Here is a 26,849-nt window from a genome sequence, read left to right as displayed (position 1 = left end):
GGTACTTTGTTTTTTATCACTAAGCATGTTAGCCGTCAGGTTTTCACAAATGCCCTTATCACTATCAAGGAAGTTCCTTTTGTTCCTACTTTTCCAGTATTTTATCATGAGAGGGCACTTGGTTTTGTCAAATGCCTTTTCTGCATCAATTGAGCTGACGAATTTTTCCTTTGTTCTATTAATGTGGTATATTACACGTTTTTTAAAACTTAATGTTTATTTTTGAGAGAGAGCCCGCGCGCGCGCTCACACGAGTGGGGGAGGGGCAGAAAGCGGGAGACAGAATCCTAAGCAGGCCCAGGCTCTGAGTTGTCAGCACAGAGCCTGATGCGGGGCCTCAAACCCACGAACCGTGAGATCATAACCTGAGCCAAAGTTGTACGCTCAATAGACTGAGCCACCCAGGCCCCTCTACACAGATTTCCTGATGTTGAATCACCCTTCTTGCATTTCTGCAATAAATGCATTTGGTCATGGTGCAGAATCCTTGTAATAAGCTGTTGGATTTCATTTGCTTGTATTTTATTGATGATATATGAAGATCTACCTTTTCGTTCACTGAAAGTTTGTTTCATGCAATAATGTTACAGTAGGTGCTTTACAGGTTCTGTTATCAGTTGGCATCTGTCAATAGCCTTTTCCCTTGAAAACTGGCCATATGATGAATAATTCTAGATTGTATCCAGAACATTTTTTATTATGTTGTGAGACTAGATTCTGTTAAAATCTCATGAATTTTTAGCAGGCAATTTAATCTCAGTCAGAAAGGCAGGGTTCTTTGGAAGTTTTAACTGCTGGTGCCACTACTACAGATGACAGGGGCACCCTTAGGCCAAAACAGGAAGAGAAAAATACAATGGGGGTGCCTGGGTGGCTCAGTCGGTTAAGCATCTTACTTTGGCTCAGGTCATGATCTCACAGCTCATGAGTTTGAGCCCCGCGTCGGGCTCTGTGCTGACAGCTCAGAGCCTGGAGCCTCCTTCGAATTCTGTGTCTCCCTCTCTCTCTGCCTCTCTGCCGCTCACACTCTCTCTCTCTCTCAAAAATGAATAAACGTTAAAAAAAAAAGAAAAAAAGAAAAAAAGAAAATGAGACCACTGTCCCCTTTTCCTGGTTCCTCTACCTCAGAAGTTTTAGCTACCAGAGCCAAACTGCCACAGCCTTGCAACTTTTATTTGCGCTTGTGGGAAGGCCAGAGGAAGGAAAAAAGAAAAGAAATGGGATTTTGTTATGTTTCCTAGTCACAGGTTGCCTTTTCCTGGTTCTGTGGCCACAGCTAAGATGGGTCCCTTTGGGGTTTTTGTAGCCTGACCTCAGAGGCAAAAGCCACGAAAAAGGGAAAACACCAGGAAATTCACCTCTGTATGCGCTACTTAAGTTTTGACTCCCCTCCCCGATCTGCCTGCTTTTACCTTTTAGAGTCCTTAAGTAACTCTTTTTGTATTTTTTCCCCATTTTTAGTTGTAATCAGTGGGAGATTGGGTCTAGCGGGTTTAACTCTTGACTAGCATCAGAAGCTGGGAAGCAACTTTGGAGAACTCAGGAGCCTGTGCTTTCACACAATTTCACAAGTCTATACTGCTGTTTTCCATCTAACTTTGCTCAAACTGATGTTGGGGGGGAACAGTGGAGAATGCGTGAATTTCATCTCACTTTTACCACGACAGCGATCTCCAGCTCCATGTGCTTAAGTTCATATACAAAGTTAGTTTGGTGAATCTATTAAACTGGGTTTAATATTCAAAAATGGCTTTTTACTTTATCCAGATTTGAACCTGTTTTTGAGATGATTTTTTCAAGTTTAACACAGAAATTTTCTATCCTCTAAATCTGTTCAAACTCCTTGGAAGTTAGTTTTGAAAACTCCTGAATCTGATCTTGTTTTCCTAAAAGACTATTGTTAATGGCGTGATTTGTACAATTAAGTGACCTTGAGAGATCAATTTTGTGAACTTTTGAATCTGAGCTCATTTATACAATAATTACTGGACTTCAGATATTAATTACTGGTCAAACTCCTGTTGGGAAGTTACTTCAGAGTCTGTTTTCCAAACACTATCTTTTTTCAATTAAATTTATTTAAACATGGCTGGGAAGATACTTTCAAGATTTTGTGCCTCTGAGGTTTTTTTTTTTTTAACAAAAACTGCTATATTTCATCTGAAGTGCTCAAATTCATTTAGGTTTCTTTTGAAAATTATTTATAGGGGCGCCTGGGTGGCTCAGTCGGTTGGGCGTCCGACTTCCGCTCAGGTCACGATCTCACGGTCCGTGAGTTCGAGCCCCGCGTCGGGCTCTGGGCTGATGGCTCAGAGCCTGGAGCTTGCTTCCGATTCTGTGTCTCCCTCTCTCTCTGCCCCTCCCCCGTTCATGCTGTGTCTCTGTCTCAAAAATAAATAAAACGTTAAAAAAAAAAAAAAAATTATTTATAAATCTTGGAGGCCTGGGTGGCTCAGTTGGCTGAGCATCTGACTTGGGTTCAGGTCATGATCTCATGGTTTGTGGGTTCAAGCCCCACATTGGGCTCTGTGCTGACACCTCAGAGCCTGGAGCCTGCTTCAGATTCTGTGTCTCCATCTCTCTGCCCCTCCCCCACTCACGATCCCATGATCTCTCTCTCTCTCAAAAATAAACATTGAGAATAATTTTTTTTGGAAATTCTTTGTAAATATGAACTGTTCTGCTTACAAAAAGCTACTGTTTCAGGTTTTTTTTTTTTTTTAATTTTTTTTTTTTCAACGTTTTTTATTTATTTTTGGGACAGAGAGACAGAGCATGAACGGGGGAGGGGCAGAGAGAGAGGGAGACACAGAATCGGAAACAGGCTCCAGGCTCTGAGCCATCAGCCCAGAGCCTGACGCGGGGCTCGAACTCACGGACCGCGAGATCGTGACCTGGCTGAAGTCGGACGCTTAACCGACTGCGCCATCCAGGCGCCCGTTTCAGGTATTTTTAAAAAACACTTTGAAAATTTTCTTTTGAGAAAAAACTTGTGGATTTGAGTTTTTCACAAAAACTGAAGGGTGTGCTTTGGGAGAGGTCATTTCTTTTTCTTCTCTCCAAATGCCAGAGCTGAGGTAAAACAATGCCCAACGTTTTATAGGCCTCAGTCAGTAATGCTCTGTCATACAATTCCAGGGGGCACCGATCACTTGGTATCTAGGGCAGTGATTGGGGCAAACGTAGTCTGTGGATTCTTTTTGTACAACCAGCCAAGGATGGATTTTAAATTCTAAAGAGTTGCTAAAAAGCAGCAAGCCTGTATGTGACAGGTCATATGCGGCTTGCAAAGCTTAAATCATCAAGCCCTGGATAGAAAAGGCTTTGACAACAATGTTTGATGGTTACCACTCATAGACTAGAAGATGAAAGGTACCCCTTGGAACCAAGCATGTAATGAATGGCTCCACCTTTTGCTAAGGAATGCTAAAGCGGCCACATTCAGCACAAGGCAGCATAGCCCAGAGATGCATAGGCTCTTCAGCCTTTCCGTTGCCTCTCCTCCCTGGTTCCACCTCTGGGGCCACTCCTCTCTCTGGCTTCCCCTTCATCTATCACTCCTATCCTGAGAGTTCAGTCTTTAGCCCTACCCTCTATGCTGCGCATTCCAGAAACATAATTAGCACTAAGTACAACGGTTAAAAGCCAGGCTCACGCAATCAGGTTACCTTGTTGTGCATCTGTTTCCCTCACTTCCTAGTTATGGGATCTCACTTAACCTGTTTTGGCCCTCAGTTTCCCCCTCTATAAAATGGAAATGATAACAGAATTATTCTAAAAGGACTAAACGAAATGAGGCACGTAAAACACCCGCACAGAAGCAGTCAATAATGTTGTCTCTGACAAATGTTACCCACGGCCCACACTTCTGATAAGCATTTACAAAGCACTCACTTCCGTACCTCTTCTTCTCCTTCTGCAATAGACTAATAATTATCCCCCAGTGTCCACTTTCTTCTTTTAGTAATAGAACCCCTCTCCCCAAGTAAGTAATAGAACCCTCCCAGGTTGGAATGAGCCCACGACCATTCAGCCCTAGGGATTTTAGTTTTCCACACAGGGACAGACTAAGAATATGAGACTTAAGTTCTAGCCAAAGGGATGAGTGCAATATCCAGGCCCACTACTTCGTCGTCCCCCCTCTGCTGGTTTGAACAAAGATGTGGGGCTGGCGTTGCAATATGACAGTGGGACCCTGGGTCCCTAGATAATCTTGTGGAACACAGATGCTTAACCCCAAGCCTGGACCACTCACCTACCTCTGTGCATGGGAAGTAAACTACTCTGTTTGAATCACTGTTTTGGAATCCCTTTGTTATAGCAGCTTAGCTCACAGTCTAATTAATATGCAATCCAACCTCTTAATATCCAACTGCTTTACGTTCCAAATGCGTCTCAAACTCAACATTTTAACATCTAACCACATTCAGTCCACTTTACATACCCTGCTGTTTGTATACCCCTGAACACAAAGAATTCCCTAAGTACTTCTTGTTAATGGCCTTTTTAGATCTATTTATTCCCAGCCAGGAGGACCTTTCATTCCTGACCCCTACGACTCCCACTCTCAGCAGGTCACAGAAACCCCAGCTTGTTCCGTACTTCCCTCCTCGGCCCCTCCCTCAGCTCAGATCCCAAACACTCTGGCTACAGATGCTTTTTACTTTTTGATTGGCTCTCTGGTCTCCAATTCCAGTCTATAATGCTGCTCCATTACCTTCTTAAGAGTGGGTCCATTCATGTATTTTGTTTCCAGAAGTCCAAAGCATTCAGTCCCCACCAGGTGGAGTCCCATCCTATCTCCTGCACATATCCATGCACGCTTCATGCCAACCACACTGTTCCTGTGCTCCTCCCAATTCTTTGCACTTGCTCCTTCTCCTTTCCCTCCATCAGTGCTTCTCAAATGTGGGGGTGGAGCACTAAACAGAATTTTCAGATTTCCTGTGGACCGATACTTTTGAAAACCCAATACAAACAAATTAGAAAAACGATCACCTGTTTAGATGTCACAGAGGTGGCATGTTTCTCAGTGCGGACTCTTAATTACGATCCCTGTCTCATCGCAGACAGGTTAACCGTGGACCCACACTGGTCCCAAGACCATACTTCACATGGGTCTACACTAACTCTCCCTTTTCCCTGCCTGGGGAACCACCACCCAACCCCCACCAAGGTCCAACCATCACTACATCCTATTCGGCACACCCACTGCCTTTCATACCGTTAGAACTTATCACATGGGGCACCTGGGTGGCTCGGCAAGCCTGACTTCGGCTCAGGTCATGGTCTCGCGGTTCGTGGGTTCAAGCCTCTCGTTGGGCTCTGTGCTGACAGCTCAGAGCCTGGAGCCTGCTTCCGATTCTGTGTCTCCCTCTCTCTGCCCCTCCCGCTCGTGCTCTCTCTCGCTCTCAAAAATAAACAAACGTTAAAAAAAAAAGCAACTTCTCACATGTTATTAGAACTTTCTGTCGAATGTCAAAGAGCAGCAAGCTCTGAAGTCAGCGACATGCACAAGTCACCTCTGCATCCTGAGCCTCGTGCCTATCATGTGGCGGAAGGCGCAGAAATACAATTAGCAAATGAACATGTCCGACCCACCTCTGTGGCGACATGCAGACAACAGGAACCGTAACAACTCAAAACAGAACTTTAATAAGTCAGAGTGTGGTTGAGGACTTCGGGGTTGAATGGGTGAGGCCACAGGAACAGAGGAAGTGATCAGTAGGCTGTCTGAGACTGCTGCTGGCGGTAGCCACCCCGGCGCATGTAGCCCTCGTTTTTGCGGTAGCCGTCCTTCTGGTCTGCAGGACGGGGGAGGAGGTGAATGACACTGAAGAGGCAGGAAGGGGGCCAGCACCCTGGGAGAGCAGAGAAACAGAACCACTTACCTCGGAAATAGCCACCGTAGGTCCCCTGCTTGTGGTCAAACACCCGCTCATTATTTTCCACCAGGCTGCCCAGCTTCTCAGCCAGCTGCAGAGCCAGGTTCTGTTGGGCGGTGGGCTCGGTGCGATGCATCACCACGGTCTGCGTCGGCTGGTCCAGGGAGGCCTGATGGGAGGGAGAGAGAGAACGGACGCGACACAGGTCTCTAAGCTGACTGGAGATCTCCACTGGAACTCCCCATGACTCCACCTGCCTGCCCATGTATCACCCTGGCCCTTACCATCAACTCCTCGTTAATGATCATCTTGCTGATGATGGAGTGCACGGTGGGCAGGTCCAGTTCAAACATGTCAGACAGGGTCTCCATGCTGTGGAGAAGCAAGGCAGGAAGCAGGGAGCAATTAGGAGCTTTGACTACGAAGCTGGGCCCCCTGTATGTCCTCGGGGCCCATCCTACCTGATGGAGTCATAGACACTGCTGTAGGTGAAGAGGTAGGTCCGCAGTGACTCTTCCTGGATCTTCCTGTGGGGAGAAGGGAGAAAGGGGGAACATCTCCACTGAAGGAGACCAACCAGTCTTGTCTTCCCCACCCACCATGGCCTTCCTTTCCGCTCACCTAACCAGCATGGTTCGGACTTTGTCAGCCTCGGGGAAAAGGTCCCACACTTTACCATTCATCTTTTCATTGATGATGAAACTGTGGCAGGTCTTCCAGTCGCCCATCTTCATAGCTTTGGAGGCAGCCACCACATGTTCCCTCATTGACTCAGGGGGACCTGAAAGGTTGGGAATAAGGCAGGGCTTAGGGAAGCTTGGCAACATAGCTCCCACCTTGGGCACTATTCAAGGAGGAACACTGGACGAGAGAGCAAACAACCAGACTGGGACTCTCCCAGCTCCCCATTAAATAGCCATGTGATTGCAGAAATCACTTAACATCAGAATACGTTTATTTGGACTAAATCAGTTTATGACACGCATCGGGACTGGTGAGCGCCTTGAAAATGTTGGCAAATTGTTGCGCCTATCCTCATGTACATCTTCCCAGGGAAAGGTCCCCAGCTTTCATCAGGTTCTTAGGAGGTTTCTTGACCTAAAACAATTTCTAATATCTCAGCTGGAAAAACAGTTACCAAACTTCATTCCTTCTTATACTACCTTCATGATTTTGAACAGATCTGTATATCACGCTGTTCAGCTAATTTTTCCTTAAAGACAAGCCAGGAAGAGAAAACGTGGCTAACAAGAGTCACAGGAATTCCGAGTTGACAGGCAAGTGCAAAAACTCTTAAGACTGGAAATGGATGGTAGGTATAAAGAAACACGAACATGGCAGAACCTGGAACAGACAGCAAGCTCAAAGGTATAACAGATCAGCCCCAAAGAGAAATGTATAAGGCTAAGAGAACACACTTCTGGTCAGCTTCTACTCTGTGACTTTTAAAAGAGGCAAAGTTAGGGGCGCCTGGGTGGCTCAGTCGGTTAAGCGTCCGACTTCAGCTCAGGTCACGATCTCACGGTCCGTGAGTTCGACCCCCGCATCGGGCTCTGGGCTAATGGCCCAGAGCCTGGAGCCTGCTTCCGATTCTGTGTCTCCCTCTCTCTCTGCTCCTCCCCCGTTCATGCTCTGTCTCTCTCTGTCTCAAAGATAAATAAACGTTAAAAAAAAAAAAAAAATTTAAAAGAGGCAAAGTTAGAGGTTCAAAGGAGTATTTCTCTACATAAAACGAACAGTAGTGCAGAACAGAGACAGAAACTGCCTTTTGGTTTTAGACAGTAATAGAGAGGCAGGGACTGTAGTGAACCAGAGAGCCGTAAGTGATGCTGGAAACAGACTTTCACTATAAATTTTCCAATTAAAAGAAAACAAAGTTTCACTACACAAGGCAGACAAAATTTGTAAAAGGGGCACCAGCAGTTAACACAACCAGTAGAGGACAGAACTGAGGGAATGTGGCTGTGGACAGTAAGCTTGGTCCCTCACCAAGTCCTTCAGGCACCAACCCCACCAGAAGGGCACCATTCCTTTCCCAGTGAAATCACATCCCATTCAACCCCTGGACTGATCGATCAGACCTTCAAGTGATCAAAGGAGCCAATGTTAGATTTTCAAATGCCAAAGGTCTAGTTGGGTTGGTAGAAAACAATGTGCACAAAAGGAAAAATGAGAAAAAAAGAAAGATTAGAGAGACACATATCAGCTGTGTTAACCTCGGGTTAACTTGGTTAACCAACCGAGACTTGGGTTAAGTCACTTAACCCCCATGCCTCAGGAAACAAGAAGTTAATAATGGTACCCATATCACACGGTTATTACTAACGACAATTAAATGTATTATTTATAAAACAGTATCGTTATTTGGAAAACACTTAAAACAGTGCCAGCCAGAAAAAAGGTACTATGTAAGTTTGTGTTAAATAAAAACTATCATTGGAGTCAGGTCATGAAGAGTTTAACTTAGTTAAGGAGGCTGGACTTTATTCCATAGACAATGAAGAACTCTGGAAGGTACTGGGGGTGTATAACATCATAAATTTGGTAGGTAGATAATGCTGAGGGGGTGCTTGGGTGGCTCAGATGGTTAAGAGACCAACTCTTGACCTCAGCTCAGGTCTTGATCTGAGGGTCATGAATTCAAGCCCCACACTGGCTCCACGCTGGGCGTGGAGCCTACTTAAAAAAAAAAAAAAAAAAAAAAAAAAAAAAAAAAGATAATGCTGGGAAACATCGACTGAAGAGAAGAATGACAGGAAGTAAGGAGCTTAATCTGTAAGCTAAGACACCATATCCCAGAGCAAGAGACTGCAGAGACTATTGAGTAAAAGGAACACTTCTAGGTTACACGTGGAGAGATCATCCCATCAGACAGAATCATCTCGGGTGAAAGTTATTCCCTTCAGCTTCTCGTAATCCTCCGAATAAAGGGGAAGCGAGGGCCCGATGAGGGGAGTCTGCGGCACCGCAGAGCCCCACACTCACCCAGCAAGGGCTGCCGCTCGCCCACGCGCAGCTGGTGATGGAACTGCTTGCTGATCATGCGCCGGCGAGCATCACTCTCGTGGGCAGCCATGTAAGGGATCTCCAGGAGCATGGCGGACACCAGATACACGCACTCCAGCAGCTCCAGGTTGATGTGCAGGTGGAAGGGCACCTGCCGGCGCCGCTCCACCTTCTCCTGCTCCTGGTTGCGCTCCTGCAGGCTGCGCAGCAGCAGACCCTGGCCCAGAAGCTCCTTGGCCCGGCCGCTCGACTGAATGTCCAGCAGGGCGTTGTGAGCGTCCTTGGTCAGGCCTTGGCGGAAAGCACATATGCCCAGCTGCACCATGGTGCGGTTGTACAGGATCTGGGGACAAAGGGCAATGCACTCAGAAGTGACGACCATGAGGCAAGCTGTTCATCTGCTCCAGAAATCTACACCGAGCACCCACTGGTGCCGGGCACCGGGCTGTGGGCCGGGACAGGGAGCAAAACACGCGAGTCGCTATCCTTCCGCGGAGCTTACGTTCTAGGGATAAGGGTATGGAGGACAAAATAACCACAGCATGCAGACAGTGACTCATGCCAAGGAGAAAAATTAAACAGAAGAGAGAGTTAAGAAGGGAGTCTGGGTGGTGGTGGTGGTGGTGGTGGTGGTGGTGGTGGTGGTAGGAACTCACAATTTTTCCATAGGATAACCAGGGAAGGCCTCATTTTGAAGGTAAAGTTTAAATAGAAACCTGATAGAAAAAGTCATGCAGATATCTGGGAGAAGAGTATTCTAGAAAAAAAGGAAAAGTCAATGCAAAGGCTTTATGGAAGAACTGTGGCAGGTGCACTCAAGGAACAAGGAGTGTGATTCAGCCCGAGCCAGTAAAGATGTGAGCATAAATTGGAGAGGCAAGCACACGGCCCTGGAAGCCACGTTAAGGATGTTGAGATGGGAAACCATGGGAAGGTTCTGAGAAAACAGGTGGTATAATCTGACTTAACGAGGTTAACCCTGGCTGCTGTAGGGAAGTGAAGGGAAGGGAAGTAAGAGCAGAAACACACACCAGGAAGATGACAGTGGCTCAGGCCAGAGGGGAGCGATGGAAGTTAAGAGTGGTCAGGTATGGACTCTGAACAGGGACGGCTGGGGAATGAGATGTGGCACATGAGAGAAAAATAAGAACTAACGACTCCGAGGCTTCTGGCCTAGGCAACTGAAAGTATGGACTTGCCACTAATTAAGACGGGAAGATTTCAGGTGGTGCAGATTTCTGGGGGTGGGGGCAGATAAACTCTTTATTATAACAACAGAAGTATACAGGTCAGTATCAGTCACGAACACAGATGCAAAGAGCCTGAAAAAATATTAGCAAACAAAATGCAGCAATAGATGAATGACATAATATATCATGATCAACGGGGATGTATCTCTGGAATGAAAAGCTGATACAAAAATCTAAAACCATGGTTACTCACCCTATGAACACAATAAAGGAGAAATCATTGCATCATTTCAGCAGATGCAGAAAAAGCTCTGGACAAAATTCAACATCTATTTAGGACAAAAATTCTTGGTCAGCTAGAATCAGAAAAGAACTTCCTCAATCTGAGAAAATGTACCTACAAAAATGCTACTGCTGACATCACACTCAGTGGTAAAATGCCGACTGCTCCCCTAAGGCTGGGGGGCAAGACAAGGTGCTTGCTCTCAGTACTTCTACTCAGCACTAAGTACTGGAAATTTGAGTTACCACAACATGGCAAGAAATAAAAAAGGAAAGTCCTAAAGACTGACATAGTAATAAAACTATCTACGTGTACATGACGTGAGTGCTTTAGCAGAAAATCTTAAGGATTATCTATTGAATGCTAAACCAAATAAGTGAATTTAGCCCAACAGATGTATTCAAGGCCAAAATACAAAAATGAATCGTTTTTTTTATACACAAGTAGTTAATTAGCAATTAGAAACTGAGATAAAAAACAAGTCCATTTACACAGCATTGAAACTCGTAACATTCAGGAATAATTGCTTAGGACATGTGCAATAAAACAAAAAGATAAAGTGTTTAGATCCAAAGGTTCAATGTTGTTAAGATGTCAGTCCTCTCAAAATTCATTTACAGATTGCATAAAATTCCAACAGGCATTTTTGTGGAAATTGACAAGAGAATTTGAAGATTTATGTGGAAATGCAAAGGTCACAGAATACTCAAAGCACCTTAAAAAAGAACAAAGTGGGAAGACTCCTACTACCTGACTTGGGAGACTTACTCTATGGGCAGAGGAATCAAGACAGTGTGGGACTGGCCTAAGGACAGAGATGAATGAAGGAAACAAAACAAAACTATACTAACTTCATACCATATATCAAAATCGTAGATCTAAACGTGAAAGCTAAGACTTTTAAGAACTTAAAAAAAAACAAGTATCTTCATGAACTGCAAAGATTTCATTAGCTAGGATCCCGAAGGTAATAAGCACTAAAAAAACCCTGATAAATTAGACTACACCACAAGACATGGTGTTAAAAATGAACAGGCAGACCACAGACAGGAACAAAATATTTGGAAAACATTTATATGACAAAGGATTGGTATCCAATAATAAAAAAATGGAACAATCCAATCTTCAAAATGGAGGACAGGGAAGAGGTGACCAGACATTTCACGAAAGAAGAGACATAAAGAGGGGCACCAGGGTGGCTCAGTCGGTTAAGCGTCCGACTTTGGCTCAGGTCATGATCTCATGGTTTGAATTGACTCCTGCTTCGGGTTCTGTGCTGTCAGAGCAGAGCCTACTTTGGATCCTCTGTCTCCCTCTCTCTCTGTCCCCAACCCCTTCTTGCATGCGCGCGTGCACACTCTCTCTCAAACATAAACAAAAGTTAAAAAAAAAAAAAAAAGACAAAGAATCAATAAACGTGAAAAAGTACTCAACTTCAGATTATGAGGGAGATACAAATCAGTGCCATAATGAGATACTACCACATAATGACCAACGTGGCTTATATTAAGACTGAAAATGCCAAATATCGACAAGAACTATAATATCCACACATTATGGCAGGAGTGTAAAGTGGCGTCGGCACTTTTGGGTTTCTTATGACTGGACGCAGACCTAAACTAGCACACAGCAGTTCTACTCTCAACCATTTACCCAGGAGAAAACATACAACCACACAAAGGCTTATAAATGCTCGTGACAGCTTCTTTATAACAGCCCCATGCTGGAAACAGACGAGGCATCTACCAAGAAGACGACACATCAAGAACTTGTGATAAATTCATACACTGGAATAAAAGAGAACAAATGGAAGCGCTGTTTAAAAACCGCCACCGCTCGGGTTCACCATGGATTCACCACGTCAATACTGCTTCACTGTTTCAAATACACACTTACAGATCTGCACCTAGATGACACTGCACTCCTATGTGAAAATGTCCCCACTACTGCCACACGCGTAGAGGTCCTAACACATCACCCTGCATCCGGGTCCCGTCTTTCCTTAGTTGAACAACTTGCTACCGTTCTCCTCCTATTAAAACAAGAGCTCTCCTAATGCTCTGAACTAGACACGCAGTAGGGATGAAAAATGTTAGCTGAACCCAAAGCTCCATCCCAGAGGACTCCAGTGGTGTCAGAACAGGAAATAATATGCTAACGTGCAGGGGGATCAGAGAATGCTGGCATCTGGGAAGGACCAAGCGCCCGCTCACGTCTGCACCGGCCAGAGAGGTGACTAACCTGGCCGAGCCATTCTGCCTCCAGACAGGGGCCTGGCCTGGTCTTCCCTTTGCCACCGGGGCCAGAGCGCCTCTTTCCCATCCTACCTGTACTGGCGGGTCCGCATGCTGAATGTTGTCCTGTAGGTGGCTCATGAGCATGAGGTCGCGGGCCTGGTACCAGCGGGAGTGCAGAGCGTGGTGGTAGATGTGGCAGAGGATGGCGCACGTGCGGATACGGTCTGTGCGGTCCTTGGCATAGATGTACTTGCACAGCCTCTCCATCAGCACAGCGGAGTCCTCGCCCTCGTTTTCTGCCTGGTCTTGCTCAGACTGGGGGGAGGGGGGGGGATGTCGTTGAAAGGAAAGTACCGTAGAGACAATGGCTCAGGCCTCCGCGATCAAAGGTGAGACGCCGTCCAGCCTCCGTCTAGTCCCTCCAAGTCTCCCTCCCTGCTCCACCCCAGAGAATTCCCAGGGAACAGATCTGCCACGAAGTCCTGACAGGCACTTCCCTCCCGCTGTGACTTGGCTGCTAAGACTCACCTTCGAGGAGCCCTCAGGGGGAGTAAGCTGCCGCTGATGGGCCTTGTAGTCAAACTTGTAGTAGGTGTGGAGGATGCGCCTCAGATAGATGCGACAGATCTCCTCAGTGGTGCCCTTCTCCTCCAGGTAGCGCTGCACGCGCTCAATGATGGCACACACCTGCGCCTCATCCTTCAGGTGCTCCACGTACTCTGGAAAGGAGGGCGTCCCTCATCTCAGCCGGGCACCCGCCTCTCCTCATCGTGCGTCCCCGACCAACCCAGTTAGCTCCATGTGGTTTCTGCGCCCATCAGCAAAGTCTCCTCACGGTGCCCTGAAAACACCATCCCCTCCCTGGACACACCGAAGTCGCTTTCCATTCCCATCGGGTGTGCTCTTCCGACGAACCTCTCCCCATGCCAACGGCCCCTGCTTTCTGTCGCCTTCTCCAGCCATGATCTAGAACTGTCTCATTTATTTACTTACTGAAATGGCTTTCTCCTTTCTCCAGCACCAAATCGTAAGCTCCATGCGCCTGAAAGGCCTCTGGCTGACTTGTTCATCACTACACGCCTGACCCAGGGGACAGGTGGGCACACTCCAATTTCACGGAGTAAGTGTCCTGTATTTCCCCAAACCCAAATGCCTCTGGATCCAAGCTAAGCAAAGTGGACTGAGGCCAGACCTCAAGGATTTTCAAAGTGTAGTCCCCAGACAGCAGCATCACCTGGGAACATGTAAGAAATGCAAAATTTGGAGCCCCTTCCCCAGATCTACTGAATCAGAAGTGATGGGGGTGGGGCCTAGCATCTTCCCAGGTCGTGTGTGTGAATGCTGGGCTAAGTAAGGGCTGGCTCCCCAGACACTCTATTAATATAATGCTTTCTTTCATTCCCTGCACCTTTCCTCTAACTGATGCCCACACTTGCCCAGGCTCACCTTGGGAGTGAGGATCAGTATTTTGCATTATTTTGGTAAATTCTTCATCCATTCGTTCCACCAGGGTTAGGATACAGCCACGGACACGCAGTGGCTGAAAAGGAAGGTAGGGGAGGAGCAAATAAATTAGCCCAGATCTCAGTGCCAGACTTCAACCCTCCTGTCTCCACTGAGCCTTCCCAAGGAAAAAACATACACCTCCAATTAGCCTCCAATTTCTCTCTTTACCTGGTCAACATTGTGCAGGTTCTCACTCTCTTCCAGAATGTTCTCTCCAACAAAGATGTTGGGGTTTGCAAACAGGATGTCCATGAGCTCATTGATGCAGTCTAGGCACTTCTGCCACATCTCAGGCTGCAAGAGATCAGATGGCAGTCAGAGGTGTGAAGGTGGAAGAAACGGAGGCCTCCCAAGAACTCCTTCACCAGGAATCCACAGGGCCTTCAACTACCAAGACTGCTTCCACAGCCCTCGAGTTTTAAGACACTAGGCACCCCACACCCCCAACCCACCAGCCCAGTTCTGGGATGGTTCTTCATTGCCCTCACCTTCATGTACGTGGCCAGGTTTGGGTTGTAGTCATAAAGAGAGGCGATGATATTGAACTTGATCTTGACTATGACACCCTCTCCCAGGTTGTTTTCAGATGCAATCTGAACGAGCAGCTGTAGCAGCTCAATCTGGGCTGCACTGGAGGGGAGCACAGGTAGGTGAGGCATTGGAGACAAATCAAAACCCTCCTCCTGTCACGCAATGTGCCCTCTGCCAACAAGCAAGGCAGTGTCATTCCCACTAACCCCCTAACCTCACCACCCGCGTCCTTGCTTCTCCTTCATAAATTCCAAACAGAAGCAGCAATAACACTAACAATCTGCCATCCTCTTTAGGCACCAAATAACTAAAGAGAGCATCATTTCCGTTTCACAGATGAGCAAACAATCCTAAAAGGTTAAGTGATTGGTTTAAGATCAAAGAGAGAGTCAATAGCAGAAACTGGACCGGTAAGTTCCACATATACCATTCCTTCAACTATAGCCACATATAGGTCTTCCCAAAACAGCATTATTTCCCCACTAATCTCTACCTGTGTCTTAAAGAAAAAGAGCATTCCCAGTCCAGGCCCGTGAATCTTACCGATCAGTTCCCTTCTTGCCTCGTGCCTGTAGGATCTCATTCAGTTTCTTGATGACAACAGCATGGGTGATCTCAGTTCCCTTGGCAAACATTTTTGGTTTCTCCTAGGCAACACATGTCCCATCATTCTTGCCCTAACTTTTCTCCCAAGCCCTGAGTGGGGCAGGGAGACAGCTGTATGCTCTACCAAACCATTTCCCAATTCATCTTGATACTACTGTCCTCACCTTAACAAGGGGCACACCCCCCCGGACCCTTTCCCACTCTCCGCCGTCATTGTCCTCCTCCTCCTCATCCAGGCGCTTAGATTTCCTATCGTGCTTCTTCTTGGCTTTGTCCTCTCGTTTCTTCTCGGCCGCCTTCTTGTCCTCCTCGGTGGTAGGGGCCCTGCCAGGAGACATGGGAGAAGGTGAAAGACCAGTCCCAGTCCACCTCTGAGGCTGCTTCTTCCCATGAACTTCCCCTTCCCCTCCATCCAGCCCTGGGTTCAAGTTACAATCTGTGAGAATGAGCTTGGGTCAACCATAACCATAACCAAAGCAAGGACTATCAAGCTTGTGAACTTGACAGGCTACTTACCAAGGTCTGTCACCATATCACACCCACTAAGAAACTCTTATGGCGGAAACAGTGTGGCCTGGTCTAATGAGGTAGAGGGGCCCACCCAGCCGCGGGAGACACAAAAGCAGCCTGCCATGTTGTCCCATAGCTAACCTCTCAGGTTTTCCAGAAAAACCTATATTGATAAGCTATGTAGCTTTTAATACCAGTTGCTCTATCCAGACTGATCTTTTCACCAGCCAACAACTAATCAGTTTGAACTTAGTGTAAAAAAACTGCTGTTCCTAGACTGTCTGCTCCCTGCTTATGACAATTAACCTAAGTTCTGAATTTAAAAAACAATAGCGTAAGACAACAAAATTCTCCCACAAAAGTGAAAAAGATCAGTGGCTACCCCAAAGTGGTCTTAAGCCACTTGGTGTCTGAAACCATCTCCAGGCTTTAATACTTATCTAATGAAATACAAACCCCAAATCAGAGAGAAGTTATCACAAACTTTACATAGATACTAACAAAAAAAATCTTTCGAGTTTCAAAAGACAAATTATCAACAGAGAGGGCACACAAGCAGGGGAGAGGAGCAGAAGGAGAGAGAGAATCTTAAGCAGGCTCCACGCCAATACAGGGCTTGATCCTACAACCCTAGGATCATGACCTGAGCTGAAATTAACAGTCGGATTTTCAACCAACTGAGCCATCCAGGCACCCCATCAACTGCCATTTAGACATCTAAAAATAAATTTTGGGGCACCTGGGTGGCTTAGTCGATTGAGTGTCCAACTTCGGCTCAGGTCATGATCTCGAGGTTCGTGAGTTTCATCTCTGTATCAGGCTTGCTGGTGTCAGTGCAGAGCCTGCTTGGGATCCTCTGTCCCCCTCTCTCTGCCCCTCCCCCACTTGCCCTCTCTCAAAAATAAACATTAAAAAAATTAATAAAAAATAAAAATAAATTTCATTTGAATTGTTTAAAAGGTCTGAATATATTTTAGAAACAGTTTATACACTTGCCAGCTGGATTAAACTTTTCCCCTTGCCAAAGGACGTACGCCAGAACTCTTAACAACAGCTTGTTCGTTTTCTCTCCATACTACTGCCATACTAATGATAAAAACTCACTTTAGAGGTAAAATACTTTGCAAACATGCAAAGTATGCTCATTAAACTGAAATCTCTTGGTCATATCAACTCTAAAGCTCTGAGAAGATCAAAAAACCTAATGCTATTTAAAAACCAATGCAGCTTAAACTTCAAAAGACCTTCATCTTTCTCACCCTAAAGTTTTACTCCTAACCCTGAGGGGGTTGGGATTTATACTTCAAAAACACAACTCTTACCCTATGAAAAAAAAATTTCTTTTTTAAGATTTTATTTTTAAGTAATCTCTATACCCAACATGGGGCTCAAACTCACAACCCTGAGGTCAACAGTGGCACACTCCGATTGAGCCAACCAGGCAGCCCTTCTCACCCTACGAAATTCTAACTGAAGGACTAAAACTTGGCTTGACCTCTCTACTATGACAGATAACACTTGGGTATATTCACATGTTGTTAGAAATTACCAGAAAACTAATGCTTACGCTCTCAGTTATACATCCAACAGAGACAAACTACTGTTGCAAAAGAGCATCACCAAATACACTTCTACTTAAACACACGGCCACGAGACTAAAGATGTGTTTGTTTGTTTTAATGTTTATTATTTTTGAGAGAGAGAGACAGGATCTGAAGCAGACTCTGTCCTGAGAGCAGAAAGCCTGATGCGGGGCTTGAACTCACAAACCACGAGATCATGACCTGAGCCAAAGTTGGACACTTAACTGACTGAGCCACCCAGGTGCCCCAAGACTAAAGATATGTTAATCTTTTTTGCCTTTTTTCTCCGCTGCTAACCTTTTCGACAATTAAGTATTATCTAAATTTCAAAAAAATCTTGATAGCTCACTGTTGGAAGGCCATCAAAAGGATAAGACTGCCAGTTAACCCTTGAGCTGGACACAGGCAACAGGAGGCTCCTTACCCTCTCCCCTGTCCTTGCAACGTACATTCTGCCCACCATTCCCACTTTGGGGGCCGTTTCCAGAACGCAACCTTGTGAGTGATGTGTTAAGACCATCTGGACCGTATATGTGACACTATCACGTTAAGACCTCTATCTATACTTTTATGATTCAGGTAGGCGGGTGCGGAGATAACACTAGTCTCCCAAGATAAGTCTTGTATATGAGTCCCTTTGCTTATTAAACCTGCCACATACCAACCTGGAATCATCTGCCTCTTTCCTTGGTCTTTCCCTGTCCTCCATGTAGAGAGACTGGTTTCAGATTTCACCCTCAGAACTCCCAAGGTTGTTGTGAACCAATACATCTAACATGGCAGGTAGTCAATAAATATTTGTGGAATGAATAGAAAAAAAAAAGTCTAACTTGGCAATTTATCAGAAGGGATTTAAGACATTAGATTTCATTAGTCTGTACTTAAGAATTCCTACCCTAATTATAAATTCAGAAACATTACTGTATAAACTGTCATTTACCTCTAACGTGGCCCATACAGCAAATTAAATACACATTTTAGCCCCAACCTCATATTAATTTCCTTAGCTAAGAACTGATTAACCCTAAATAAATACCATAATAAAGTCAAGACTATAATAAAAACGTGCAATGAATAACATCTTATTGTACCTGGACAAATACCCTGAAAAATAAATCAATTAAGAGAAAAGCGAGGGCATCTGGTTGGCTCAGTTGGTTGAGTGCCCAACTTTGGCTCAGGTCATGATCTCACAGTTCGTGGGTTTGAGTCCCACATCAGGCTCTGTGCTGACAGCTCAGAGCCTGGAGCCTGCTTTGGATTCTGTGTCTCTGTCTGTGATTCTCTGTCTCTCTGCCCCTCCCCCACTCGTGCTCTGTCTCTCTCTCAAACATAATGAAAAAAAAGGAAAGAAAGAAAGAAAGAAAAGAAAAAAAAGAAAGAAAGAAAGGAAAAAGCCACTTGTGGGGCACCTGGGTGATTCAGTCAGTTCAGCGTCCAACTCTTGATTTTAGCTCAGGTCATGATCCCAGGATTGAGCGATCGAGTCCCGTATCCGGCCCCATGCTAAGCATGGAGCCTGCTTGGGATTCATTCTTTCTCTCTCTCTCTCCACCCCCTCCCCGTCTCACGTGCTCTCAGAAAATAAATAATAGAAAAAGAAAAGAAGCCACATGAGGAAAAAAGAAAAAAAAAAGAAAAAAGCTATTTGATTTTAAAAGTTCACTATACTGGGGGACACCTGGATGGCTCGGTTAGTTAAGCATCTGACTCTTGGTATCAGCTCAGGTCATGACCTTGTGGTCGTAAGATCAAGCCTGGCATGGGGCTCCGCACTAAGTGTGGAGTCTGCTTGGGATTCTCTCTCTCCACCTGTCCCACTCACACATGCAAGAGTGCACATGCTCTCTTAAAATAAATATTAAAAAGAAAAAGTTCCCTAAACTGGGGTGCCTGGGTAGCTCAGTCCATTAAGCGTCATTTTGGCTCAGGTCATGATCTCATGATTCATGGGTTTGAGCCCCACGTCAGGCTTGGTGCTGGAAGTGCGGAGTCTGCTTGAATTCTCTCTCTCTCCGCGCCCCCCCCCCCACCCCCCTGCTCTCTCAAACTTAAAAAAAAATTCAGAGCTGCTTCTTTATAAAACACAGACTCTTGTGTTTCTTATAATATCTTTGATTGTCCTCATATTTTCTGCCCAAAGCCACTACCTAATATCCAGGTGCCTTAATGTTGCTAGACATTAAGAGACGACATCTCATGAAAAAGAGACAAACTCTTGAGATTAAATCCATTCCTTTATATGCTTGTTTTAATCAGAGAAACGAAAGCTGACGGGCAACTGGGTGGCTCAGTCGGTTAAGCGTCCAACTCCTGATTTCGGCTCAGGTGAGGATCTCTCAGTTGTGACACAGAGCCCTGAGTGAGCTGGAGCACTGAGCATGAAGCCTGCTCTCCCTTTCTCTCTGTCCCTCCCCCTCTCTCACACACTCATGCTCTTTCTCTCAAAATAAATAAACTTAAGACACTGAAAAAAAAAAAAAAAGCTGAGAAATTCTGAGGAAAAGGGTATGTAGACTGGCTTACTATGGAGATGGTGAAAAAGGATCCTGCAAACATTATGGGAAACCTATCATGCTTCTAGAAAACCCATTAACAACTAACACTAATGCTGGTTGGCTTAGTTAATGAGAAAATACATGCAATCAGAATTTACTGTTCCATATCATCTGTGGTTTTTGTCTTTCTCCTTGTTCCTTTTTATTATTTAAATCTTTTTCTTTTTCTTGGTTGGAAGTCAATCTTAAAATCTGGTCTTGTGTGGGGTGCCTGGGTGGCCCAGCTGGTTGAGCGTCCGACTTTGGCTTAGGTCACAATCTCAGTTTGTGGGTTTGAGCCCTGCGTCGGGCTCTGTGCTGACAGCTCAGAGCCTGGAGCCTGCTTTGGATTCTGTGTCTCCCTCTCACTCTGCCCCTCCTATGCTCGTGCTCTCTCTCTCAAAAATAAAAATAAACATTAAAAAAGGAAAAAAAACTTTTTTAATTGGTCTTGTAATACAAGTAAAACAGTGTCTCTGGATTATTCTTTGACATTATGAAGTCAAACTCAATGTCAAAGACCTCTGAGGACTCTATGGTTAACCCGACCTCTGTCAACTGTAATTTTTTTTTTTTTTTTAAATTTTTTTTTTCAACTTTTTTTTATTTATTTTTGGGACAGAGAGAGAGAGACAGAGCATGAACGGGGGAGGGGCAGAGAGAGAGGGAGACGCAGAATCGGAAACAGGCTCCAGGCTCCGGGCCATCAGCCCAGAGCCTGACGCGGGGCTCGAACTCACGGACCGCGAGATCGTGACCTGGCTGAAGTCGGACGCTTAACCGACTGCGCCACCCAGGCGCCCCTGTCAACTGGAATTTTAACTAAATCTAATTTTAGGTGTTTTTTGGGCTAGGTATACAAAATAAAATTTCATGTTTAAAAAAATATGTATCGGGGCGCCTGGGTGGCTCAGTCGGTTAAGCGGCCGACTTCGGCTCAGGTCATGATCTCGCGGTCCGTGAGTTTGAGCCCCGCATCGGGCTCTGTGCTGACAGCTCAGAGCCTGAAGCCTGTTTCAGATTCTGTGTCTCCCTCTCCCTGACCCTCCCCTGTTCATGCTTTGTCTCTCTCTGTCTCAAAAATAAATAAACGTTAAAAAAAAAAAAATTAAAAAAATATGTATCAAGGGTAATTTCCAAAAGGATAGGATGTAACTCCCAAGCCAGTAGAGAAACAAACTGAGAAAAAAAAAGACAATCTAGAAATGGGTTAAAAAGTAGGAAAAAAGTGAAAAGTAAAAGAATGAATTTAATCTCAAAATAATTATTCTGAGCGAAAGAAGCCAAATCCCTCCCAATCAAGTAACATACTGTGATTCCATTTATGTAAAAGTCTAGAAAACGTGAACTTTTCTAGGGATAGAAAGCAAATCAGTGGTTGCCCAGGGAAAGGGAGGGGGGCTGGTTGCCAGAAAGATGACGGCATGATTGGGGGTTTTGGAATGTTCAGCCCCACCACGACCACTAAGATGGGAAGAAGCACTGGAGAGACTGACATCAATGACTTAATCCATCATGCTAAGGTAATGAAACTTCCACCAAAATCCCTAAATGATGAAGTCTAGAAAGCTCCCTAGTTGGTGAATGTATCAAGGTATCAGGAACGAGGGGCACCCAGAGGGAACAGGAGCTCTGTGCCTGCTCTCCCATACTCTGCCCTACGCATGTCTTCCAACCGGCTGTTCCTGAGTTGTCCCCTCTAAAATAAATGGGCAATAGCAGGTAAAGTGCTTTCCCACGTTCTTTAGGCTGTTCTAGCAAATTCTCAACTGAGGAGGGGATTGTGGAAACTCCGAATTTACAGCTGGTTGGTCAGAAGTCCAGGACACAAACTTGGACTTGCCACTGGTGTCCGAGATGGGGGCAGTCTTGTGGGGTCTGCAGTTAACTCCGGGTAGTTTCAGAACCGAACTGCATATTGAACACCACGCTGGTGTCCGGACAGTTGGAGAAAGTGGAAGGTGTGAAGAAAAAATAACCCCACATGTATGGTGTCAGAAGTGTTGTGCGTAAACGCGTATCAGATACGCATGCTCGCTGGACTTGACCAGTCAAGGGGAGCACAGAATAAAAAATGCTTCCCAGACTAGCCTGTGCCTGGTCCTCTCTAGTGTCAGGGAACTCACTACCTCCTAAAGCAACACAACCCTAACTTCTGAAAGCAGAGCAAATCCCAAGAACAGCAACAGTTCCTATAGGAAAGCAACACTGTTACCAGTGAGCTCCACACTGGACCCCTGCCAGGTGCACAGGGGCAGCTCTTCACCTTGACCTCAGAGGAAGAAACAGAGCCTATGGAGGTTCAGTGACGTAGCAAAGTTGACAGCTACCACAGGACTAAGGGCTGGAACCAGAATCCAAACCAGACTCCTTCCCCATTCCAAGACAGTCCCGGCCAAGTTCAGGAAGACTTGCTGTGGTCTCTGTTTTACACACTACGACGTTCTCAGGGAGAGGGGTCAGAGTGGCAGTGCCGTGTGCTGGCCCCGGGCTCAGCCACTTCCCTATGTCATCGTTCTTAGCTACCCTTGGAGGCAGGGTCAAGTAACCCTCATTTTAGATGACAGAACCTGGAAAGGTTAAGGAGCTTGTCCAGTATCACACGCATGGCTGGTTGGGGCCAGAAAGAGATTCACATTCAGTCCACACGCGGGGAGTCATGTCCTGGTTAAAATATTTGCCTCCGGGGCTTCCAAGTCCCATCCTCAATCTCATGAGACACATTAGCTTTGTGCCCTTAGCCACCCAACATACTTGACCCCAAGGTCCCCCCGCTGGCCTGAACAACCCGCAAGGATTCCATGAAAAAAGCAACAGCCTTCAAGATGACGCCAGGCTTTCCCACCCTCCCCACTGTCGCCTGAAGCACCACTACTTTTCTTACTTCTTAAGGAATCTTGAGGCCAGCACGGTCTGTTTTCCTTCTTCCTCTTCTGAGTCTGAATCAGAAGATGTGGAACCCGTGTCCCAATCTTCATCATCCTCTGAATCTTCCGAGTCCTCATCTTCATCCTTACAGAAACAGGAGAATTGGCAGGAAGAAGATGAGGAGGCCGACTGGCCAACCCGCTCTGCCAGCTAACACACGTTCCAGAGTCTCTCAGGAGCAGAACACGAGTGGTCATTTGTGAATCGGCATATTAGGAGCTGGACTGGACCGCCAAGGCCCAGAGCGAAGGGCTGGCTTGCTCCAGGGACACACAGCTCCCCAGGGGCAGAGCTGGGCCCCGAATCTATTCTGTTCTCTCTGTCCCAGGTTGCTCAGCGCTCTAATCCAAGGGGAAGCCTGTTCTCAAACCAGACTCTACTAACCCCACCCCTCCCAGCCCTAGGGTTCTGGGAGTCTTCTCCCCAAAAACCCAAGAACGGTCCACAGGAGGCAAATCACCCTTCGTAGTCTCACCCTGGCTCTTACCTCCATTTTTTTGAGGAACTTGCGACTGTCTCCAGAAGGGGCTTCTGGTTTCTTCTTCAGGAAAGCTGCAGCGCTGACTCCATCCTCATCCTCATCCTCATCCGAAGAGGCTGGTGGCAGAGGAGCGAGGAGAGAGCCAGATGGTCAAGAGCAAAGCTGAAGGCAGCGAAGAAGCCAGGCCGAGGGAAGCCCCAGCTCTGGGCCTCTAACCGCCTGCAGTAAGGGGGTCCCCTCTCACCTTCTGAATCCTCCTCATTCTTCTCAGCATCTTCATCTGCAGACTGTTCAGGGTTCTTGACAAAGGGAAACGAGAGAATAATTCACGAGGCCTGCCAAGCACCACCCCGGCCTACCCCCTCACCCCAGACAGTCGTGACCTGATTCCTTCTCTAGTCACATCTTCCGTTTGCAAATGCTTTTGTCTCACTCGTGGAGTCACCGTCCCCACAGGGCAGAAGGTCTGCCTCCAGCATCCCTACCTGCTTATAATTTGTAATATGGGACTCAAAATCTCGGTTGTATTTTCGGATCTTCTGACGCAGGGTGCTCAGGGCCTTGGCGTTGTTCTTGTTCATCTTCTTTTTCCCTTCCTTATCTTCCCACAGCTAAAGGAAAAAAGAGGGCAGAAAGGGGGAAGAGGAGGCTGTGACTAAGTGGTATCTTCTTAAACTCCAGGCTTCAGCACACCACTATGAGTTTTGCTATCTGTACACCGTCTGCACTACTTACCAACCATATTTGTTATTTTTTAAAAACAGATCCTTTGTGTATTACCACCAAAAGAAAAGAAACCACAGATAAACAACATAAAAACAAATATGATTAAGATGCTTGGCCGAAAAAGGTCCCTCTCTTCGCTTCATCCCCCCGTTTCTTATGTTCTAGGAAGTACCGTACACACAGCAAACAACCAAGAGGCGACAGGATCCCTGGAAGTGGGTTAGGCGCAGGACCTAGGACCACGATCCCCTCTGGATCCACCCTTACCCATAGGAATCACACCTCATTAAGATAGTCCTCCAGGTCAGCCAGGATGCGGATGTAGAACCGGGGGACACCTTCCTTGTCCACGATGCTCTTAGCCTTCCCATATGCTTTCCCCAGGAGCTCAAACTCTTCCAGGCACTTGGTAACATCCCGGATCTTCATGGCATTACGGATGGTTCGGATGAGGTTGGTCAGCTCCTCAAACCTAGATCGGGAGCCCAAAATCACACTGGACATGCCCACCGACACCAGAAAAGCCACCACTGCTGCAGAGACTCCCCGGCACCCGGCCTCACCTTTTGTCCTTGGCACTTCGGACAACTCTCTTGGTATCTTCTTCATCCTCACTGAGCAACAACGGCCTGTTTGAAACAACAGAGATCACTAACTTCCCTTCCTGGCTCCAGTCTTTTCAAGTGATCTCTAGTGCCCTTCTCAGACGGGACAGAAAAAATGGAAATATTCAAGCCATCATACCACACTCATCCTTGAGTCTTCCTCTTCAAAACTTCATCATCTATAACCCCGTTATTGAAGCCTGCTTCAAGAATGCCCTTTTGTCACTGTTGCACCTACAAAAATGACCATCCCCATCCTCTCAAAAATAAAGGTGCTTATTCACAGCGTCAGAAAACTTATTACATGAAGACACAACTAACTAAGTACACACACACACACACACACACAAAAGGTACCACAACTAGAATGAAAGGAAATGGCTTTAAGAAGCTGGTATTTGAATTAGATCACAGAAAGCAATGGTTCCCAGAGTGTGAGAGGCCAACGGCAAGGTTAAAGTCCTAATGGCTTTACATCTCCATTACTAGCGCTTTTCTTTAATAAGACCACAGACAGCATTCAGCTGGCAACACACTTCCATTCTTTTCCTTCCATTTTATTAATCTTTCCAATCATTTTCTATGTTAGAAGTCATATTGGTTTTCCGATTGTGGCAATAATATAAAATCGCATGCAGGTAGGTACACATGGGTACATATGTGTGTTTTCAAACCGCACAGGGATATAAAAATCGTGAAGGTGGGGCGCCTGGGTGGCTCAGTCGGTTGGGCGGCCAACTTCGGCTCAGGTCATGATCTCGCGGTCTGTGAGTTCGAGCCCCGCGTCGGGCTCTGGGCTGACAGCTCAGAGCCTGGAGCCTGTTTCAGATTCTGTGTCTCCCTCTCACTGACCCTCCCCTGTTCATGCTCTGTCTCTCTCTGTCTCAAAAATAAATAAAACGTTAAAAAAATAAATAAATAAAAATAAAAAAAAATAAAAATCGTGAAGGTGACACGTGTGGGAAGGAAGTTGGAGAAACAACGTTCCACTGATGCAAAGAATTTTAATTCGCAGAGATAGGGAAAGGGTATTTAAGAGAACACCCCCCCCCCCCGAAAAAAAAGGAAAATAATAGATGTTTAAATAGATGTTTGTGAACCAGCCCACAACGCCAGGTGGCTGGGCTTCAGAGCCACATCAAGCAGCTCTGAAATACCAAACGAGCATTCTGGATTTCTTTTTGCGAGCAGCGTTTTTTAGCGGTCAGAATAACCACGACTTTTGTTGGAGTCCCATGCCGAGCAGAGGAGAGGTGGCACAGAAGCTGTGGACATATAAGCCAGTTAGGAAGCTGATGCAACAGACCCAGCCAGTGGGAAACCTCTGGCTGTATCCTTTGTACCCGGCGGGTGGTACACAATTCACAGCACCCCGAAGCAGGAAGGCTGTCCCGCCAACACTACTGCTCTGGTTCCTCGAACTCTCGAGAACTCGCTCTCGCTCTCGCCCCCACCTCCCCTCCCCACCTCTCCCACATACGCGGCCGCGCGGAGCCTGCCGAACGCCGCACGCCCCGACTGGTCACCCCGCGCAGTCCCCCCACTCACTGTTTGCCGTAGTTGCCCCCGACGGGTTTGGTGACGAGCTCCTCCCCTGACAGGGAGGACTCGGACTCGCTGTCCGAACCGGTGGTGAAAAACCGCGACATGGCGACGGGCTGAGAGGCTGCGGCGGGCGCAGCGGGACCTGTGGGGAAAGCCGGAGTCACAGGCCACAAGAAAGGACTGGGGTCGTCACCTCTCGACCCCCACCTCTCACTGTCCCCGCAAGTACCCCGACCTGCGACCCCTCCTCAAAGAACAAGGCCCAAGAAAAACACACCGTCGCAACTCGGGAGTCACACTGCGTAGCCGGCACAGCGGAAACGGAAAGAGAGGGAAGGCGGGACGCTACGTCACTTCCGGGAGATGCTGCTGAACTACACCGGCGACTACAATTCCCAGTGGTCTTCGCGCCACTCAGGGGCGGAGACCGGCCTGACGTCACCTTGGCAGGCAAGGCGGTTCCTCAAGAGTCTCACAGCGTACTGCGCGATGTTGTCACGTTTTGTTACTCAGGTACATCCTCAGCCACCTCCTGCGGAATCAGAATTTCAGGGCCGGGAGTTTACTTTTTTAAAGTGCTCACGTAATACTGATGAGCTGCTAGGTTTTGGAGCTAGGCTTAGAGCAAACTTCGAATCAGACTTTGGATTCAAATCCTAGCTCCACCGTTTTGTGTGAATTTAGGCAAAT

The 26,849-nt window shown here is 46.5% G+C and overlaps 1 protein-coding gene across 1 annotated transcript; it reads right to left on the bottom strand.

Moving 5' to 3' along the window:
- Positions 1–5,636: 5,636 nt before the first annotated feature.
- Positions 5,637–26,529, bottom strand: LOC132689276 (eukaryotic translation initiation factor 3 subunit C). Its single transcript, XM_060648876.3, has 21 exons — positions 26,437–26,529; positions 26,163–26,301; positions 24,573–24,638; positions 24,292–24,481; positions 23,769–23,894; positions 23,528–23,582; positions 23,290–23,399; positions 22,759–22,886; positions 15,409–15,568; positions 15,182–15,285; positions 14,596–14,737; positions 14,276–14,401; positions 14,048–14,141; positions 13,130–13,320; positions 12,692–12,916; positions 8,871–9,234; positions 6,507–6,666; positions 6,347–6,412; positions 6,170–6,257; positions 5,892–6,054; positions 5,637–5,804 (listed from the first exon to the last, which is right to left on the bottom strand). Exons 2-21 carry the CDS (start codon positions 26,261–26,263, stop codon positions 5,722–5,724), a joined length of 2,742 nt encoding a protein of 913 aa, XP_060504859.1. The 5' UTR covers positions 26,264–26,301; positions 26,437–26,529; the 3' UTR covers positions 5,637–5,721.
- Between the last annotated feature and the right edge of the window lie 320 nt (positions 26,530–26,849).

The sequence above is a fragment of the Panthera onca genome, chromosome E3 (genome assembly GCF_046562875.1).
Source record: "Panthera onca isolate mPanOnc1 chromosome E3, mPanOnc1 haplotype 2, whole genome shotgun sequence".
In the NCBI taxonomy this organism is placed as follows: domain Eukaryota; kingdom Metazoa; phylum Chordata; class Mammalia; order Carnivora; family Felidae; genus Panthera; species Panthera onca.
The sequence above is the reverse complement of the archived record's forward strand: the minus strand, read 5'-3'. Positions and strand labels throughout refer to the sequence as shown.

Excerpts from the sequence above, each read along its gene's own strand:
- LOC132689276 (XM_060648876.3), bottom strand. The coding sequence starts at position 26,263 with ATGTCGCGGTTTTTCACCACCGGTTCGGACAGCGAGTCCGAGTCCTCC. Across the intron at positions 14,738-15,181 it reads GGCAAGAAGGGAACTGATCG|TGCAGCCCAGATTGAGCTGC; the intron begins GTAAGATTCACG and ends GCTCCCCTCCAG. Across the intron at positions 9,235-12,691 it reads ATGCGGACCCGCCAGTACAG|ATCCTGTACAACCGCACCAT; the intron begins GTAGGATGGGAA and ends CTTTGTCCCCAG.